The sequence below is a fragment of the Aethalodelphis obliquidens genome, unplaced genomic scaffold (genome assembly GCF_003676395.1).
Source record: "Aethalodelphis obliquidens isolate GAN/ISIS:26980383/991018 unplaced genomic scaffold, ASM367639v1 scaffold36, whole genome shotgun sequence".
Classification (NCBI taxonomy): domain Eukaryota; kingdom Metazoa; phylum Chordata; class Mammalia; order Artiodactyla; family Delphinidae; genus Aethalodelphis; species Aethalodelphis obliquidens.
In genome coordinates, this window is record NW_020837980.1 from 1,174,447 (window position 1) to 1,193,548 (window position 19,102).

A 19,102-nucleotide genomic window follows, 5' to 3' on the forward strand; every position below is an offset into this window, starting at 1 on the left:
TTCTCACCCCAGGTCCACGAAATGTTTCGAACAGTCTGACAGAGCCTGACTAACCAGATAGACTACTCACTCCCGGATCCCAGAGGCAAACCCGAGCCCAAGAACAAAAGTGACTCTCCAGGGTGCACGTGCCTGGAGGTCCGCCCTGGAGCAATCAAGCGGAAATCACATCCTTTTCGAGGGCTGGGCCGAGGCCGGGCGAGGCAAAGAGAGCGGTGCGCGGCCCCGGGCCACAGGATCCGAGGTGACGCGGAGAGTGTGCACGCCCTGGGGCGGACCGCGCCCCTCTCCCGTTTCCCTGCAAGGAGTTCAACTAGTCAGGTGTCGGCGCGCGCGGCCCGCGCGGCCCAGCTCCCTGGCGGATTGCGCTTGCCGCGCTGTAGCCGCGCCCCCTCTCCCGGGCAAAGGCCCAGCGCCAGGATTCCCGAGGCCTCGCTCGCCGCAGCTCTGGCCTCTCACCGGCGCGAAGGCGGGGCCGGAGGCGGGGCCGGCGTGGCGGGGCGGGGCTCGTACCAGTGCCCCGGGCTCCGCCGCAGCTTCGCCCGCAGGTCTCGCGGCAGGCGCGTGGCTTGGTCGCCAGCTCCGGCCCCATGGCAGCTCTAGGCTCCTCGGCTGAGTGCGGCTACATCCGTACAGTCCTGGGCCAGCAGATCCTGGGGCAGCTGGACAGCTCCAGCCTGGCCTTGCCCTCCGAGGCCAAGCTGAAGCTGGTGGGGAGCAGCGGCCAGGCGGTCAAAAGCCTGCGGATCCAGGAGCAGGTGCAGCAGACCCTGGCCCGGAAGGGCCGCAGTTTCGTGGGCAACGGTGAGTGGAGCCCCGCTGTGCCCTGTACCGCCCCCACCCTGCTCCTTATCCCTTCCCTCCCCCTCCCTCACCCTCAGCGCCCAGTTGCTTCGACTCGCTTCTTCCTGAGGGTGCGGAACCTGGTGTTCTGCCCACCTGTGGGTCGCCGGCCCTTTGTACGATCTGTCGCGCCTCCAGACTCAGACCAGCTTACTTTGGGAAAGCACTGTTTTTAAAAACAAACTCTTACTCAGATGTGTCGTATATGTATCTACGTATATTAAGTGTTTATATATATATATATATGAAAAGAATTCAGTCCAAGATTCCCTTTCTTAACCTATTCCCCTAGGCCCCCCCGCCCCCACCCCCACCCCAGGGGACTTCATCTGGAGGCTCCGGCAGTCTGTAAATACTTTGAAATTCTCTGCAGAAATTTGGTATGATCATTTTTCTGGGAGAAAGCGCCCCTAGGTTTTACTAAAAATTTTTAAAGGATCTATGACCTCCATAAATATTTTTAAAAAGAAAACCTGAAAACACTGGCGCTCCTACAACCTGTAAATTGCGATTGTGGTGCTTCGCCCAGGTACTTCGGAGCACTCCACCCAGTGTACTGAGCGAGTGGTTGATCTAGGAAGTGAAAAGATTGGATAGGAGAGTTTGGGCTGGGGAACAATCACCCCACTCCACGGGTGACGAGGAGGAGAAAGAAGGGGACTTTGGCCCCGCCGGCAGCAGCCCCGCCGGCCTTGCTGCGCCCCGCCAACGCACTCGTGAGCACAGCGCTGGTACCTACGAAAAATTAAACTTGGAGGTGAACAGAGTTAAAACAACACACACACACACAAAGAACACTATATTAGTAACTGATAGTCAAAGGAGGTGGAAGGGGAAGAAGATAGCAAACCAGTTGTGAAAATTAGAGAACGTGAAATATCATTTCTCTCCTGCTAAAAGTCAGATGATCAGAGCCACTCAGTAATTATTTTACTAGTTGTTTAATTTATTTTTTCATTATAAAAGTATTCTAGGCTTATTATGGAAACGAGAGGAAAGAAATTAAACAGTTAAGTTGGGTTATCAGTTGTTTCCTGCAATGTTGAACTGTTTCTCTAGGAAGTTAACTTGAGAAATGGCAAATGTAGAACCCATTAGGAAAAAGAAAAATGCTTGCAGATCAGATCAGAGATTTAAAACAGCAGACCCTGCGAAGCTATATTGTTTTACATTTATGTAAAAGAATTTTAAAGGATCAGGCAATCAATATTTACATACTTGAAAGGTAAAGAGATGTTTAATAATTACAGTTGATGTAATTGTGTACCTACTATGTGCCAAGAATTGAACTCTGTGGTTTGCATTCATTATGTTACTTATGTTTCCAGAAAAAAAAAAACTTGTGAGGTAGGGTGCTTTAATCCCCATTTTACAGATGAGGAAACGAAGCAGTTAAGTAACACTCAATTTCCCACAGGTAGTAAGTAGCAAAACTGGTAGTACTTAAACTCCCAAGCCTGAATTTTTAAACTACTCATCAGCTATATTGTTAAGCTTTTTGGTAATTAATAGAAAGTGGGATTTTAATTAAACCTTAAGCCTCTCTAAGCCCCCATCCCATTTTCCTTTAAATAAAACTGAGATAGTTCTGAGAGAGTGGGGAGGTCTCAGTGACATAGAACTGCCACAGCACATGGAAAAAAGAACGTATATTTACATTTAGGAGTCTGACTAAAGACCCTAGGACAACTGAGGTCAATTTTTGACCAGTGGAGTCATTGCACCCCTTTAGTCTGTGCAGGTGCAGTGCCAAACTGAAACCAAATTAGCTGCTTCTGCATAGAGGAACACAAGGGATGCACCTGAAATATCCTTTCTTACCCTCTGAGAATGGCTGGCTAGGAAGAGCAACCAGACATCAACTATTCAATAAATGCAGGGAATGAACAGAAGGAAAGGGAGCATTGCCGAGCATCTGCTATGTGCCTGACCCTGTTCAAGAATATGTTTGCATTTTATTATATCCTTAAAACAATTATATGAGATAGATATGCAGATCCATTTCACATATGAAGAATGTGTCAGTCTCTCCATATTTATTGGACGCTTAGTCCCAAACCCACACATGATTTGTTCTCTTGACAATGGCACATTCATGTTGTTTGGTGAATTCAGGAACTATCAGGTGAGTCTGTTCTTCACGCAGGGCACTATGCAGGTGCTGAATTAAACATACACTCTCCTTGCTTTAAAGCAAGGAGTTCAAAGTCTGTAGAAGGAAAATGCTCTCTCTAAAAAAATGTGTTATCAAATAAAAAATGGTAAGCTACCCAAAGGAAGAAGAGGCAACGAATTATAGAGTTTAGAAGAATGAGTTAGACTACTAGCTGAAGGGAATTTTGAAAAGCTTCTTGGAGGAATTGGGATTTTAGGTCTCAAAAATTCAGTAGGATTGGACAGAGGGAAGGGTTTGGAGGAAGAGCATTCTAGGAGGGAACAGCAGGAATATTACACAGTTCACAGAATTGATATCGTAGATAGAACAAAGGGCACTGTCATGATGCTTCTGCTCCAATGCTTAGGGCAACTGCTTGAGTCCAACTAAGAAACAAAGTGTTTGAAATATTTTTATTGCAACAGGAGCTTCCCAACAAGCTGAAATACACTCAGCCTACACAGAAGTGCAAGCCAGGCAGAGAGATAAGGCAACAAACAACACCTATTTACTTTAAACCTCAGCTTTCTGAGACTCAAAGGGGAAATCAGCTTCAAAGGAATTTAGCCTTAACACACCATGGAACAATTACCAGGGGTGATTTGTGTATGTTGTTTAATTAAAGTTCTTTGAAAAGGTTTGGGGGCTCCTAATGGTTGTGAGTATTGTTTTTATTATTTCCGTATTACTATCCTGTCTCTAAAGTTGAAACAGACAGGCAGTTGTTGAAACAGTGCTGGCCTGGAAAGAATCCTGTATCAACATAAATTCCGGGAAGAAATGACCCTGGTGTTAACTGCTGTTAGCTCCAGGGACCTGGAGAATTCTGAATTGTTGACATACCTGTAAGATTGAGGCAGCAGATAATATGCTGAAAACAGGGATGAGATAAATGTGACTGATTTGTTGATAAATACCCTGCAAGGGTCTTTAAGCTGTCAACTTCTCTCTAATGCCTTTATATAAGTGAATGGTTTTCATTGTAAATTACTCTAACTTTTGTTATTTTAGATTGTGTTGAACATTTTAAAATTGGCTGTAACTCTTGGGGACGGGGGAGTGGGGGGCGGGGTGGTGGTGGTGTGTGGAACAGAGGTGTATAGCAGCACTGTGAGATGAGTCTGTATTGTAGGAAATTTAAAAAATTCTTTTATAAAAGTCACATAGAAGACATTTAAGAATTGCAAGTACAGTATTAGCAAAGGGAAGAATTTTTAGTGTCCATATTCTATTTATTACATTTACTTTGAAAGTACTACTACTTTACTTATTACAACAGTTCCCCCTTGGGTGCCTGGGTAAGGAAGAAAGTCATGCTTTAAATTATTGTATGTATACGATACGTATAAAACACAATGAACAATATCCTAATAAAATTTGCAGCTTCTCTGGAAATCAGCCAAAGGCATGCTGTTTACTTAAATGGTTTTCCTGGCCAAGATATTTTGAATATCTGTAATCAGAAAGAATTTTGGAGAAAAGACTGAAAAATGGCTAAGGTAGCAAAAAAGGCAATTAATAGGTATTATTTGTGGGGCAGAGGCCCGGGGTGGGGTGGGGGGGAGTTAGACATTGTTTAAATCCTGTATGAATTATTTGTTGCCAAAAAAAGGAATGCCAGGAATGAAGCAATTCTGGAAGCGAGGCGACTGGTCATTTAGAAAGCAGGAGAAATCAAGAGAGAAGGAAAAAAAGTTAGATGGTGGGGTGGCAGAGACATGGCCATGCTGCTGTGATTGTAAAATGTCAGTAGTGCTACATGATTTAATGTACTTCCTTGTCTGCCAGTGTCTAGCAGATCAATTGCAATGACTTAAAAAAAAAAGTGCCTTTTTTTTTTTTTTTTAGAAATTCTTCTGATTATAATAAGTCAAAGGAAATAGAATGTTAACAACATGGTGATTACAAAAAAATTAACTCCCCTCCCCTAGAAATGGTGAAAACACATCTTTTATGGATAAGGTCTTGAGTGAAGGCGTGAGTAGGGGTGCTTCAGAATCAATGGAAGTATTAACAGTGTTTGATTATAAAAGTACATTGCTCTATGTGTCCCAGATAAGGTGCAAGAAATTTCCTTAAGAGAAAACAGCTGTTCACTTAGGCTTTTTAAAAGACTGCATTAATGTTATTTATGCCCTGTGTTAGTAAGTTCCAGTCATGGGAACAGCTTACTTGAATTAGATATTCTAGGTATTTGTTGTTCACATTGGCTTATTCTCCTAATTGTTTTGGATATCAGCTTTAAATTTTTCCCCTATGTGTTAAAATAAGGTCATACATATTTACTTTATTTTATCTTCAAATAGTCAACATTAATTTTACACTCATTGAATTTCTGGTCTGATGAATAGAAATTATTAAAAGCTTAATTTTTTTCTTTTCTGAGAGCAAGCATATTATTGACAACCTATCTATGATAATAATGTATAACAAATATGCTGCTAAAACCTCTGGAATTTATATATCAGACTTGATTAATATTGTCTGTAATAAGATCATTTGATACTATCTCAGATGACATTCAAGAATTTTAAGTTATACAATTCTGAGATAAATGTTGGACTCCAACTATTTTGTGCCAGTACACAAATGTATGAAGACATAAATACCATACTCCTTCTAGGGGAGTAAACAGTAAAAGGAGTGTTGGAAGTGGGAATAGACACAATTAGTAGAAAACTTAATCTTTGTGCTAGAGTGAGCCATCTCACTCCCCTGACTTACTAATATAAGAACAATAAGCAGAATTTCAGGTCTTCTTATAATAGAATGATTGAAAAATCTATCGTGTATATTTTGTGTTATGCCATTAATGGTGATTGGATATAGGAGGTAAAAACAGTTGCTCTATTCTTAAGTGCTTAAAGATGAGCTGGGGAGCCCAATCAATATGTAGACTTAAATGAAAAGGCATATTTAGAAAAAAGAATCTTGAGCATTTGAAAACACAGCTCACCATTACCATTAAAAGAATTCACATATTTGTTTTCTTGGAGTAATCAGCTTTAGGCTTAACAATATTAATTGGCCAAAGCATCATAATCAAAGTTCTGCAATTCCTTGATATCCAGAAGAAAATACTGCTCATTAGAAGCTTAATAAATTATTCCCACTTTATCTTAAATCTCACTAATATGTTCACAGGATACGGGTGAGAAGGATCACATCCGAATTATTGTATCTTGATTACCTTTTTCTTTGAAGGAGGAAAATAAATGGAAACTTTTCTTGACAGATCATAGGAACTTATAGAATACCAAAATATTGCAGATAAAACACAAGCCATACAGATAAGAGAATGACAGTAAATATATATTATGCAGATGTAGAATCAACCTTGCCACAACGAACATAGTCATCTTTTCTAAGCACTTAGCGTCTGCCTGCATTTGGGGGAAAATTTTTTTTCTCTCTATATTCCCAGAATGACAGAGAAACAGTAGGAAATATTTGAGCACCTTCCATCCACTCCAAGACAAAAGCATACATGCAACTATCATCTTCACATTTTGGCTCCACTGTGGTAATCCACAGGATAGATGTAGGCCTGAAGGATTAAGTGCAAACTGAATGTGTATAACTAGGATATTTTTAATGTACAAGGAAATATTGACTAATCAACCATTAACTTGTGAGGTGCTGATGAAGGACTGTGCCAGAAATGGTAGTAAAATATGTGATTCTTTATATCAAGAAGGTAAATCTGGCCTCACTCCAATTCATTCCTCACCTAGGTAGTAAACTTTCTAAAATCTCAGCACATCATTTCCTGATTTAAATTACTTCGGTCTCTTGCTGTTCTCTATAGGAGTGAAATTCTTATTCAGCATGGCATTCCAAGTTCTCCATGCCTGCATCTTCTCAAACTGGGTCCTATCACCACTACTCCCACACCCAACCAAACACCAGCGATTTATCTTGCTCGATTCCTATCCCTACCCCCTACTGCCCTCACTCGCCTCTCCCTTCTTTTGGCTGGGTTAACTCTTAAACGCCACTCAAAACTCAGTTCAGTTGTGCCCCTGTATAGGCAGCCGTCCCTCATCCATCCTGATCCAAGTTAAAGATTTGATCACTGTGATGCGCACAAGATGTTTCAGTGGGGGAAAAACATGAAAAAATGCAGGGGTTTTCTGAAAATACATTTGGCAGATTTGGTGGATTTAAAGAAGGGACAGCAGTTATGTATCAGTTGGGAGAGAAGAGGTTAGTACTGTCAAGTGAGGGGCAGTGGAAATATCATGTCTTGAGTCATTACAAAAACCTATAGCAAGTTTTTTAAAGCAAAACGTTCTTTAAATTCATCTTTTTTGACTATTAGTTGCATCACTGTGAGTATAATGTGCTATTTGTCATTGTGGTTCTAAAGTTTTACAAGTGATCATTATGAGGTATCTCAGAAAATGAATTGGCAAGAATGCCAAAGTAAGGTGATAAATTATAGGAATTCATATAGATTTAGAAACCTCCAGGGTGTACCAACTTTACTAGTTGCTTTACTAGTGTGCTAAGTTACCAGTTTATAATCACAAATTTTATGATCACATATTCTGGCTACTCAAACAAAATACATGATATAGACACCTGCAGTATAAAAGGGCCTTTTTTTTTTTTTTAAGGGCCTTTTAAATATGTGTTTTGTGGTTATCTAGAGCAGTAATTTGAGGATTACCCCCAAAATGTCATAAACTGATGTCATAAACTGCATAAGAGGCTCCTGAAAAATAAGGACTTCTGGTGGCTAGTTAGTATATTATTAGTGGGTGATAGCCATTGACTTAGTGACACAGTGGCACATGGAGTGTGTGGACCTTTTGCTAGGATTGTTGGTCTGTCCCTGGCATATTCAACTTTGTTTGAAGCCAGCTCTGCTCACCACTGTACTACCAACACTGACTCCTGGCATATTCCACTTTGTAAGAACTCATAGCCAGTACTTTCCAACTGTACACTCAGTACACTGAGTTGTTCCTCATGGTTGATTATGTGAGCTTTCTTAACTGGTAAGTTACAGCACTGCACATTTTTTGTTAATTTTTCAATAATGCAAAACATTATTAGGCTTTGGTCTGCTTTAAAACAATTTTTCACTATAGTTTTTTAAGCCAACAAATTCCGCTCCTCTTCCAGCCTGAGCAAGTGCTTACCTGAGTTGCACACAAGGTTGTAGAATTGCGGTTTGTGTGAATATCTGATCATTTTTCTTAGAAAGTAAAAACAGAAGAAGATAAAAGAAATATATTTTTTTTAATGTTAAGTCCAGGAAAATGAATTCTATGTTATATGCCCACACAGGCAAAGGAAAATCTTTAACCAGCTCAGGAGTCCTGTTGTATGGTTCTTGATGGGTCCTTACATATTTTGTGTTTTCTTTTAAGTACCTACTTTTGTTAGTAAATTATTTTAAGGATCCATTTAAATATGAATTGCTATACAAATTCCTTCTGATAAGTTTCAAGAGGTCACGTAGTTAAATCTTTTTAAGGTATATGGAGAAAGAGAGCTGTTGCTACCCAGAGGTTGCTGTGAAAAGACCAAATACCAGAAAGTGATAGCTTTCAGAGCTTTCAGACTTCCAGAATCTAATCTCTTTCCATCAAAAAGACCATTGTGAATCCACACAGTGAAGGCAACTGCTTGTGATTGTGAGCACAATAAATTGTAGCATTTAAATCAGTACTGGTAGTGAACACATACTGATTTCTATGCATACCTGTTTTCACGGGAATTTCTTATACCTCCATCTCTACACATTCTCCTTTTAAAGCTCAGGGTGAACCAAATCAGTTTTTCACCTATGCTCAGAGAGTGCTAGATGCTTGAAAGAAAAGATGCTTCTCTGAATGTGAATGCTACTCTCTTCTCTCTAATATAAGCAGGTTATTTAAAGGTCTTGTTTGTTTGTTTAGCAACTCTCTATCATCTGCTTACCATAAGGGAAGCTGTATTTTTAAACGTGCCCAGATACCGGTAATGGAGTCACAATAGAGGCTTGTCAATTTGATTTCATAACTATATTAAATTTAACCAATTGGGTAATAAAGCTGGTCACAAAAGCTACAAAGAACTGATTATGGAAATTAATTTTCTATTTTTAACCCTAACAATATTTCATTATTTTGGACAACACTTGCATAGATGACCAGAAATCAAGATATTTTCCCACGAACAGCTGCTTAGGGATCACATCATTCAGATTAACATTCAGAATTGGAAAGAGAGAAAATTACATTTCCCGTGAGGTCTGCACCTCTGCAGTCTTCTGAGCAATTTGGAATCCTTCCATCGAAACCAACCCCCCTCGTTCTCACCCTTCCACCCTGCCCCCACAATTGCTTTGACCTGAATTGCTTGTTATTTGAGGAGGATGGAGTTCTGTAACTGCGTCCTGCATTTCCCTTAAAGTGGGCTCCATAGATGTCCACAGTGTTCTTAGAAGAAAAGGTGTGGATAATGTTGCCTGAGTCAGTATTATTAATAATTTGAAATAGTCCCTAAAAATCATTGCCTTCTTTAGGAGACAGCAAAAGCACATTATGCAGCGTGTAAGTGAAATGAATGACCAGTTAAAACCACAAAATGATCATCCTCAGTGGCTGGGTCAATCAAAAATAACCAGAAAAAGCCAAACTCAGTACCCGAATCAAAACTCTTAGATACAACACTGTGTAAATTAAAGCATGCAAACTAGTTTATCCCTCTTTCTACAACAGATTAATTCATGAAAATGTGTGGAAAACAGATTTTGTGACCCAAATTCTTTTTTAAAACCGTATCTCATTTTGCATGTTGCTTTACAATTTTAAAAGTATTTGAATGTATGCTTTCTCAGGTAAACCTCTCTCTCAGCAACTCTGTTAGTAGGTGGAATTATGGGAAATAAATCTAGGTGATTTGTCCAGACACACGGAAAGGAGTAGAGTTGGAGGCTCCAGACCAAGTCCACAGATTTCTTCAGCTTAGGGAAGATACCCACATACTTCTGTGATGTAAGCAAGCCCTTTGAAATATAGTCATGCTCTAATTTTCCATGTTAGAAAATATGGATTTTTATGTTGGATTTATTTAAAGCAGTATGTGCCTGTATGTATAATATGTTTTTGTTGCTTTCTTATTTCTGTTTTTGGAGAAGGGCATGGCTGAGTTATTTTATATGTTTAACTGTCATATTATTATTTGTTTTATTCTCCAATTGAACAGAAAATAATGACTTGCCTTAAAGAGGTTAGTTTCCATTCTGATTAATATTTATTTTTTAATTCTACCCAGTTTAAAATTTCTTTAAAATCTTAGAACACAGCTGCTAATTCATTAATCCACTATACTGATCTCAAACTCAACGACTGCCTAGGCAAATTAATCTGCGTTATTTGTCGTTTAAGATTGGCGTTTTAACTAGAGAAACATCTATTGAGCCATCCTGCAGGTTGACTATCAGGAGTCACAACTTTCCTTGAACAGGAAGAGTGTCTGTGGTTTAAAGATCTAATCTGGTTTTATTCCCTGTTACCAACTACCTTGTAGTTATTTTGGGAACCAGTAAATGGGTCTCAATTCTTTCATCTGAAAACTGAAGGAGAAGCTTCCTTTTAAGGATTTATGTCAGCAAATAAAGAACTTTTACAGAGTATTTGGAGTTGCCCAGGTAAAGGTTCTAGAGGAAAGAGAATGACTGTTTTTGGTTCTCATTAAAAAAAAACTCTGATAATAATAATCTCTCCAGGGTTTTGATAAATGGCAATTTCAGAAGAGCCACAGTGCAGTCAAATAGTAGAGATCAGTGGAAAGGATGAGCCCAGAGTTCAAACGCGATATTAAATCTCTTCACAATTTGAAGCAAGTAATTTGTTTCCCTCTTTTTTAAGGGACATGCCAATAGCTAACTCTGCATCACAAAGTATTGAAAAATAAAATAATTTGAGCTCCTTAAAGAAAAGTAGTATTGAAATGTAAGGAGTTGCTTTAAAATGCCTTAGCAGCCTCAGCAACAACGTGAGTTAAAGAATGTAAACTAAACATTTAGCCTCCCTTCCCACACCAGCAGGACCCTTGCAGCCCTGCCTCCCTGATAGCCTGGGGTGGGGGTGGGGGTGAGAGAAGGAACAGCGGGGCCCGAGTTGGGGACTACCGACAGCCTGGGCAGCCTCAGCAGGAGCCTCAGGCAGGCATTGAGAGCTACTACTTAAGCCTCTCACAGCTTTTGCTCTGGGGTCGGACGGAAGATTCCTTTCCCTTATTCAATGTCCAGGTTCCAGGCATCCTCTGTCATTGAAGTTAAAAATTAAGGAGCTGCCTGACCTTTTGCTAACCCTTGAGAAGAAATCAGGCCCCTGGAAACAGGAGAAGACTGGCTTGACTCAACTCTCTTGGTCTTTAGGGTGACAGTTACAAGCCTGCACCTGCCTCCGCCAGGAGCCCTTGAGGCCTAAAACTTGTTTACCAGCCAGATTATTTGGCTCCAGGAAGTAACACACATATACAAACATAATTTGAGATGGATTCATACTTTTTAGCTCTCTGGCAACAACACTCTTCATTCCGCCTCTACCTCAAAATAACTTGTGAAAGTATTGTCAGTTAGACTCTATAACAATTTATTGGAAAAGTATGTTGCTATGTTCCAATTGTACTGGAAAGGGTCTACCTGTGTTGTTTTATTCCCAACATCTTTCACAAGTCTCTCAATCCTGCAAGAGTTGAGTATTTTATTTTTTCCTCTGATTTCTAAAAGAATGCTACGTGACAGAGTAATTTTGGTTAAAGTTAGGGAACTAGAAATTACCTAGGTTTTAGAGATCTTTTATTATTTTGATTAGGCTTTTTTTTTTTTTTGTAGGGCAGTGGGAGATCGCAAAAGAACAAACAAAAAGCTGGGAGCTTTTTAAGCTCAAAGAGGAGCATTTTAAGACTTGCCTCAGTTGAGAGTCCCTGCAGGCCCCACAGAGCTGAGCAGGAAGGGCTGCCTCCTGTGCAGTGTCTGCAGGAAAGGGCTGACTTGTTATACCCCAAACTAAGAACCAGCCGGCAATTTGTTTGTGGTGTACAAGTTGATTCTCTCTCCTGCCTAACTCTCATGTTGCTAAATGCCTCAGGCCCCGGTTTGGCATTTTTCAAACTGATCCATGTTTTCTTTGACCACACCACCCATTATATTTATTGCCTTCACCTACATCCTCTCAGGAAGCTTCAGAGTTTCTGCCTTGGTTATTCCTCTGACTTACCGAACTGTTAACTGTAATTAACATTTTTAGATTTTTGTGAAAATCTCCTCTCTCCTTTCTTCCCTTTTCTCAAAAAAAATTTTTTTAAATAAATATTTTTAATTTTAATTCAACTTTTAGTTTGAAAAGCTTGTGGAGAATGTTGTCATAACCTGCAATCATTTGCCATATCCAAGGGTCCTGTTAATAACCTAGCACTTAAAAAACACTAATGTAAATCTAGTACTTGTCATTGACCTTAATTTTTTTTAATAAATTTATTCATTTATTTTTGGCTGCGTTGGGTCTTTGTTTCTGCGCATGGGCTTTCTCTAGTTGCGGCAAGTGGGGTCTACTCTTAATTGCGGTGCGTGGGCTTCTCATTGCAGTGGCTTCTTTTGTTGCAGAGCATGGGCTCTAGGAGCAAGGGCTTCAGTAGTTGTGGCACGTGGGCTCAGTAGTTGTGGCTCGCAGGCTCAGTAGTTGTGGCACACAGGCTTAGTTGCTCCGTGACATGTGGGATCTTCCCGAACCAGGGCTCGAACCCGTGTCCCCTGCGTTGGCAGGTGAATTCTTAACCACTGTACCACCAGGGAAGTCCTGACCTTAACTACTTAAATTTAAAATATATTATTGTTATATAATATTTACTGATTGGCCCACTTATTTTAATATATGCTTGATTACAGGAAATCTTCACCGAACTAGCAGTGTTCCTGAGTATGTCTACAATCTACACTTGGTTGAAAATGATTTCGCTGGGGGCCGTTCACCTGTTACTAAAACGTATGACATGCTAAAGGTAGGATACCAAAGAATATAACCCTAGTTACCAGGTTACCAAGAAAACATTTTTAAACTTCTGTAGGTTATTTTTTAATGTTTACTGTTCTCAAGTATTACCATTTCCTAAATGAATTATGAGAAGTGGACACCATGGAAAACTGGAAACTTTAAACTATTAAATCCTGGTGCAAATAACTAGACAACCAAGTCTTATTTAAAGACAGATTTTACCCAGAAAGGAGCTGACTTCTCCGTGTGATTCAGAGAAACCAACACCTTGTGTAATAGTCCTAGAATAGTTAATCTTCAGCAAAGATGAAAACTGATTCATGCCTCATTTAAACTTTATTTCTCTCTTGCGCAGACAGGTACAGCTGCCACTTATGAAGGTCACTGGGGGAGAGGAACTTCGCAGTACAGCTCTCAGAAGTCAGTGGAAGAAAGGCTCTTGAGGCAGCCTCTGAGGAGACTTGAGATTTCCCCGGACAGCAGCCCTGAGCGGGCTCAGTACACACACAGCGAGCACCAGTACAGCCAGAGAAGCCAGGCCGGGCACACCTCGCGGCAGCAAGAGAGCAGGAGGTCCACGCTTCTCGCGCCACCTCGCTACGCCCGCTCAGAAATTGTGGGTTTCAGCCACTCCGGGGCGGTGGGCAGACAGCGCCACTACGACTCGTACAGGCGCTACCAGTACCGGTCTGTGAATGACGCCGTCTTTGACGGCGCCCAGGTCCACCCGGTGGTGCTCACGTACCCCAGGCCTGGGACCAGCCACAGCCTGGGCAACCTCCTGGAGAAGGAGAACTACGTGACTGCGGGGCCCGCTGCGGGGCAGGCCAGGCCGGCGTCCGTGCAGCCGGGCACGCAGGGCCGGGCGGCGCGGTCGTCCTGGCATCAGAGCTCCTTCCACAGCACCCGCACGCTGAGGGAGGCCGAGTTAGGCGGGAGGAGGACCCACATGACTGTGGGCCAAGTGGCAGCAGGAGGAAGTGGAAACGTGCTCGCGGAGAGAAGCACTTTCACCGACGCGCAGGCTGGGTGAGTCCCCTTCTCAATCTGCAGCACAGTCGGTGCCAGCACATTCTGTTCCCACAGCTCTTACCGTGTGAGCTGGTGCTCCTGGGGCTGCAGAGAAAGGCTTCCAGAGATAAGTGATTAAAACAATGACTTCTCAGGCAGCTGCCTAATTGACAGATTAGCCTGTTTGCCTCAGGGACAGGGGCCAAGCTACCTGCTTGTATGGCAGCTCAGCGGGGGAAATGTGACTTTTAATCCATCTGTTCCAAATTAGATGCTGGCTAAAGGGATGGCTGAGGGATGGCTGCCCCTTGGCTATATGAAAATATGCTTTGAATGAGAGCTAACTCCAGAGTAGACCAAGCAATGGATAATTGCATGCATCAATTATTCTCAATCATTCCTTGAAGTAAAGGAAGGAAAAAGGCAAAAGTGTTTATTCCTGGTGCTAAGAGTGAACCTCAAATGCTGTTTTGATAACACTACCACAAAAAGATGGAGCTAAGCAAAGGCAGCTAATTTCTAGATGTCTCTTCCTTCCTTTGATACCTGATAATTTTACTTTTTGATTCTGGTATCAGTGATTGGAGGGATTTTGTTTTGCAATACTGAATAATTAAAATTGAAGTTTCAGAGTCATTCCTTTGCCTCTCCTATTTACTTTATACCTTGACTAATCTAGTTTTTGGAACGTTAACCTTTATTCAAGTTTAATGGTGGAACACAAATTTCTTAAACTGAGGAACTCACTAAGAGAAAGGTTAAGAAATGGATGGATGATTACATCAGTAACTCCCAAAATAATGATGTGGTATCATTATGGTAAAACATTAAATACATGACTTTTTAAAATTTCTAATGGAAGTTGTTACCTTTAATCATCCCTTTAAGTGAAATTGTGCAGTATACTCATTGATTAGGTAGGCACTGGTGAGAAAAGATGTTAGGGCTAATCTAATCTTGAAGCAAGAAATATTTTTTATAAAGCAAAATTGAGCATGAGACTTCCAACATTTCTTGTAGAAAGCAGATCTTTGTCAGTATGGACACATAAAGAAGAAAAATACATGAGGTAATTATGGAGGAAAAAGCTGGTCAAGTCTTTTAAATGGATAATTCAAGATGTATTAAATGCCTACTGTATTCTAGGATTTGAGTCAAGCACAGTTTTTTTTTTTTTTTTCCAAGCACAGTTTTAACAAAATGATTCTAACAATAACAAAACTATTGTGCCACGCTCTCCAGCAACCGGCATTCTTCTCTTCTTGCATCTCTGTGTCCCCACACTGCTTCCACCACCTTGTCACTTCCCAGTCTGTCATCAACCCACTGCAGTATGGCTTTAGTCCCCACCATTTCACTGAAATAGGCTCCCCACAGATCTACCAATGATTGCCTTAATTGTACATCTGAAGCAGTCCTTATATTACTCAGTCTGTGGGCAGCATTTGACACCACTATCTGTGAAATTCTCCCTTCCCTGGGTTGTCGGGGCACCAGCTTCTCCTGGTTTTCTCTAGCCATGTCTTAGTCTTCTCTGAGAAGACTTTTCTGCATGCCCAAGGAAGTCATCTTCATCAACCCTTCTCTTCTGGTCTTGGTGCTCTTCTAAAGAGGCCCTGTGTACTGCACTTGTATCCTGTGATTCCCAGTGTTTTATTTTCAGCTCTGTCCTCCATCCTGAACTCTAGATCTGTATGTATTTCTAACAAAGTCATGGACTCAGTATGTTCAAAACTAAATCTATCAGCTCTTCCCTACCCTCTACTTCTATCTTCTCATACTAAAGTCCTAAATTTACGTCCTATCTTTACAAACCTGGGAGTCATTCTTATCTTTTCCCTCCATAGTCACATATCACCAAGCCATATTTTATTCTCCTTAATGGGTCTTAAATTTTTACCCTTCTTTCTGTGTCTATTGCATAGGTCTCTCTGCCTCTGGTCTTGCTCTCTCAACCATTTTCTAGGACCATTAGAATAGTCTTCCCAAATATGATGATTCCTCTCTCCAATTTGTAACCTTCCCATAATTCCACCAAATTTTTGTGCTTTTTACCATGGCACACAAGGCCCATGTTTTCAGCTATGCTTATTACTCTAGTCTCATCTCTTTCTACTATCCTCCACCTGTCATCATCACCTTCCCCAAACACATCCCCAGTCAAACCACCTCGAACCTCTTTTACTTCCCTTAATGGAAAATATTTATTTACATATTTTCTTTCTCTCTTTCTGCCTTCCCTACTTCTTTCCTTCCTTTCTTTCCTCCTTCCCTCCTTCCTTCTTTTCTTTGTCTATCTATCTATCTATCTGTCTCCTCCCAGTAGCTTTGGCTGACTACTCATGATTCTGGATCTCAGTTACCACCCTTTCCCTGACCACTCCCCTCACAATCTAGTTTAGGAGCCCCAGATAGCTGTATTGTGTGGGTGTGTCTACCAGAATAGTATGTTGTGGTTGTTAGTTTTCTTATCTGTTCCCCTTCTAAATTCGAGTTATTGTTTTAATAGGGTGGATTTTATTACAATAATTGATCATATTTCAAAGACTAGAAGGAATACTTGGGGTCAAGAAATTTAAAATAAAGGGAAAGAATTCTATTCTTGATGATTCCCAAAGTTGCCATCCTAGAGACCAGAAATCATAGAAATGAACACTTCTTGAAATTTTTGCTATGTATGGAAAGGAAAGGGCGTCAGGGATATTTCCTATAATGATCAAGGTGGCATCCATATCTGATTCTCTTCCTCCTTTGGTGTGCCCCATGGCTCATTTCAGTTCCCCGGGCTGCCCCCTGAGAGCTCTGCCCTTGAGAACACACACTCTGCTCTCCTTTGCCTTGCAGTGTCTCACATTTCAACCTCTATCCAGTCCCTATATTTGGAAACTGCTTTTTTATGTCTAGTGAAAGTCCCACATGTAAGGAAGTGTTCTTTCATATTTGTGGAACGTTCCTATAGAGTAGTTAGATAAAACTATAAACCTACATAATGACATAGGTATTAAACAATGGATCTTTGTTTCTAAAAGAAGAATGGCTGGTCAGTTTCTAATGCAGCTGAAAATCAAAACATTGGAGTAAAGAGAGATAGTGAACAACTGTTCTAAATCAGACTAATGAAAAAGGTTTAAGAAATCACCAAGTAAAACACTGTAGATCAGTTTTACTGAAAATATGATTTCTGTACCTATGGAGGACTGGTGGTTCAGCAAATGAATATTAGGTTGCTCCAGTGTACCCAACACTGCAGTAAGCACCATAGAGGATCCGTAAAAAAGAAAGTAAGACACATCAAGTGCTAGATTGTACTAGTGTCTATAGGAATTCAGAGAACAAAAGAGTGATGTATTAGTAGAGGGAGAGAAAGGTGAGAGACTTTATCTCTGGTAGGATCACCAGTCAACTTTGTGACATAGAGCAGCACAGAGCAGAAAAGATGTCATAAAAACTTCCCTTCACATCCTCTTAATTAACAACCTCTCTAGTTCTTTGATTCCTCAAGTCTCTTTTAGTTATATCTTTCTTTCCATTTCCATTTTTAACAGCCCAGTTCACAACTTTATTGCTTCAGCTAAGACTCTTGTAGTGCCCTCAAAACTGTGTCTAGAGACACATATCCACTCCAAAGTCATCTTTCCAAAGCAGTGCTTTCATCACACCTAAAATCTTTGTGAGGTAGGGTGGTTTGCATTTCCTAAGCATCTGACAACACGAGGGAGCTCTTCATTCATCATCTGGTGTTTGCTTGGCCTTCAGAGCTATTCTAATATCTGGGAACCAACCTAGGGCAGGGCTGTATTATTATTGGCAGGAATGCAGTTGCTGAGGGATTGCACACCTAAAAAAAAGGACCGTTTTTAATTTTTTCGTATAATATCTCATATTCTGACCAGTGATATTTTACACTGCTTCCTCTTTACATTTTTGTAAAACATATATTGATATCATATTAACATATTAACTAAAGTTGTTGAAAAGACTCACTTCTGGAGAATCTGCTCAGTGGATAATGGGGCCGAGGAACAACTGCTCATCCTGATGCTTCCCTCCCCAACCCCATCTCCCAACCCACATTTCTACAGGCTTCAAGAAATGTTTTGTGAGTGAGCAGAAAGGGGGGAAAGAAGGACGAAAGGGAAGCAGGGAAGGAAGTAGGGAGGAAGAGAGATTGAGGTGAAACCAGGCAGGACCCTGCAGGGCCTTGCCTGGGTGCAAAATTCCCTCCATATCCCACGTTTCTTGTTTGAAGAAAGGCTTTTGTCTCCTAGGCCCTCTCTGAGTTCCAAAGAGCCGGCTCAAGTAGTTAATGATTAGAACATTGGAGTCACAGTACTCCTAGTTCATCCTGAAGGGATATAGATAACAATCTAACACATATCTCTGAGTTCTGCAGAAACTAGGACCGCCACTCATTGTGGATAGTGACTATGTGCTGACCACCAACACCTAGACCCCATACTGGTTGGAACCAGAAGGTTGATTGTTGAGATTCCTGGAACATCATCCTGTTACCTCACCACCATCAGAAGAATGTCCACAATCTGATCAGGCACCCTGCAACTATCACTCCTAATTTTGCCTTTAAAAACCCTTCCCTGGGGCTTCCCTGGTGGCGCAGTGGTGAAGAGTCCACCTGCCAGTGCAGGGGACACGGGTTCGAGCCCTGGTCCGGGAGGATCCCTCTTGCTGTGGAGCGGCTGAGCCCGTGCACCACAACTACTGAGCCTGCGCTCTACAGCCCGCGAGCTACAACACTGAGCCCGTGAGCCACAACTAATGAGCCTGTATTCCACAACTACTGAAGCCCATGCCTAGAGCCCATGCTCCACAACAAGAGAAGCCACCGCAGTGAGAAGCCCACACACAATGAAGAGTATCCCCCCCACCCCACTCACTGCAACTAGAGAAAGCCCGTGCAGCAACAAAAACCCTAAAAATAAATAAATAAATTTATTTTAAAAAAAAACCAAAAACCCTTCCCTGACAGCCATCTGGTATTTTGAGCATGAGCTGCCCATTCTCCTTGCTTGGGTGCCCTGAAGTAAATGCTGTACTTTCCCTCACCACAACTCTGTGTCATTAGATTGACTGCTGTGTG

At 41.3% G+C, this 19,102-nt stretch overlaps 1 protein-coding gene across 1 annotated transcript in view; it reads left to right on the forward strand.

Annotated features, from left to right (window-relative positions):
• Positions 1-475: 475 nt before the first annotated feature.
• Positions 476-19,102, forward strand: part of PKP2 (plakophilin 2) — an 83,485-nt gene continuing 64,858 nt past the window's right edge. The window contains exons 1-3 of the mRNA XM_027129259.1: positions 476-804; positions 12,888-13,000; positions 13,349-14,022. Coding sequence (XP_026985060.1) covers positions 591-804; positions 12,888-13,000; positions 13,349-14,022 — 1,001 coding nt within the window. The 5' untranslated portion in view covers positions 476-590. The remainder of the gene's footprint in view (positions 805-12,887; positions 13,001-13,348; positions 14,023-19,102) is intronic.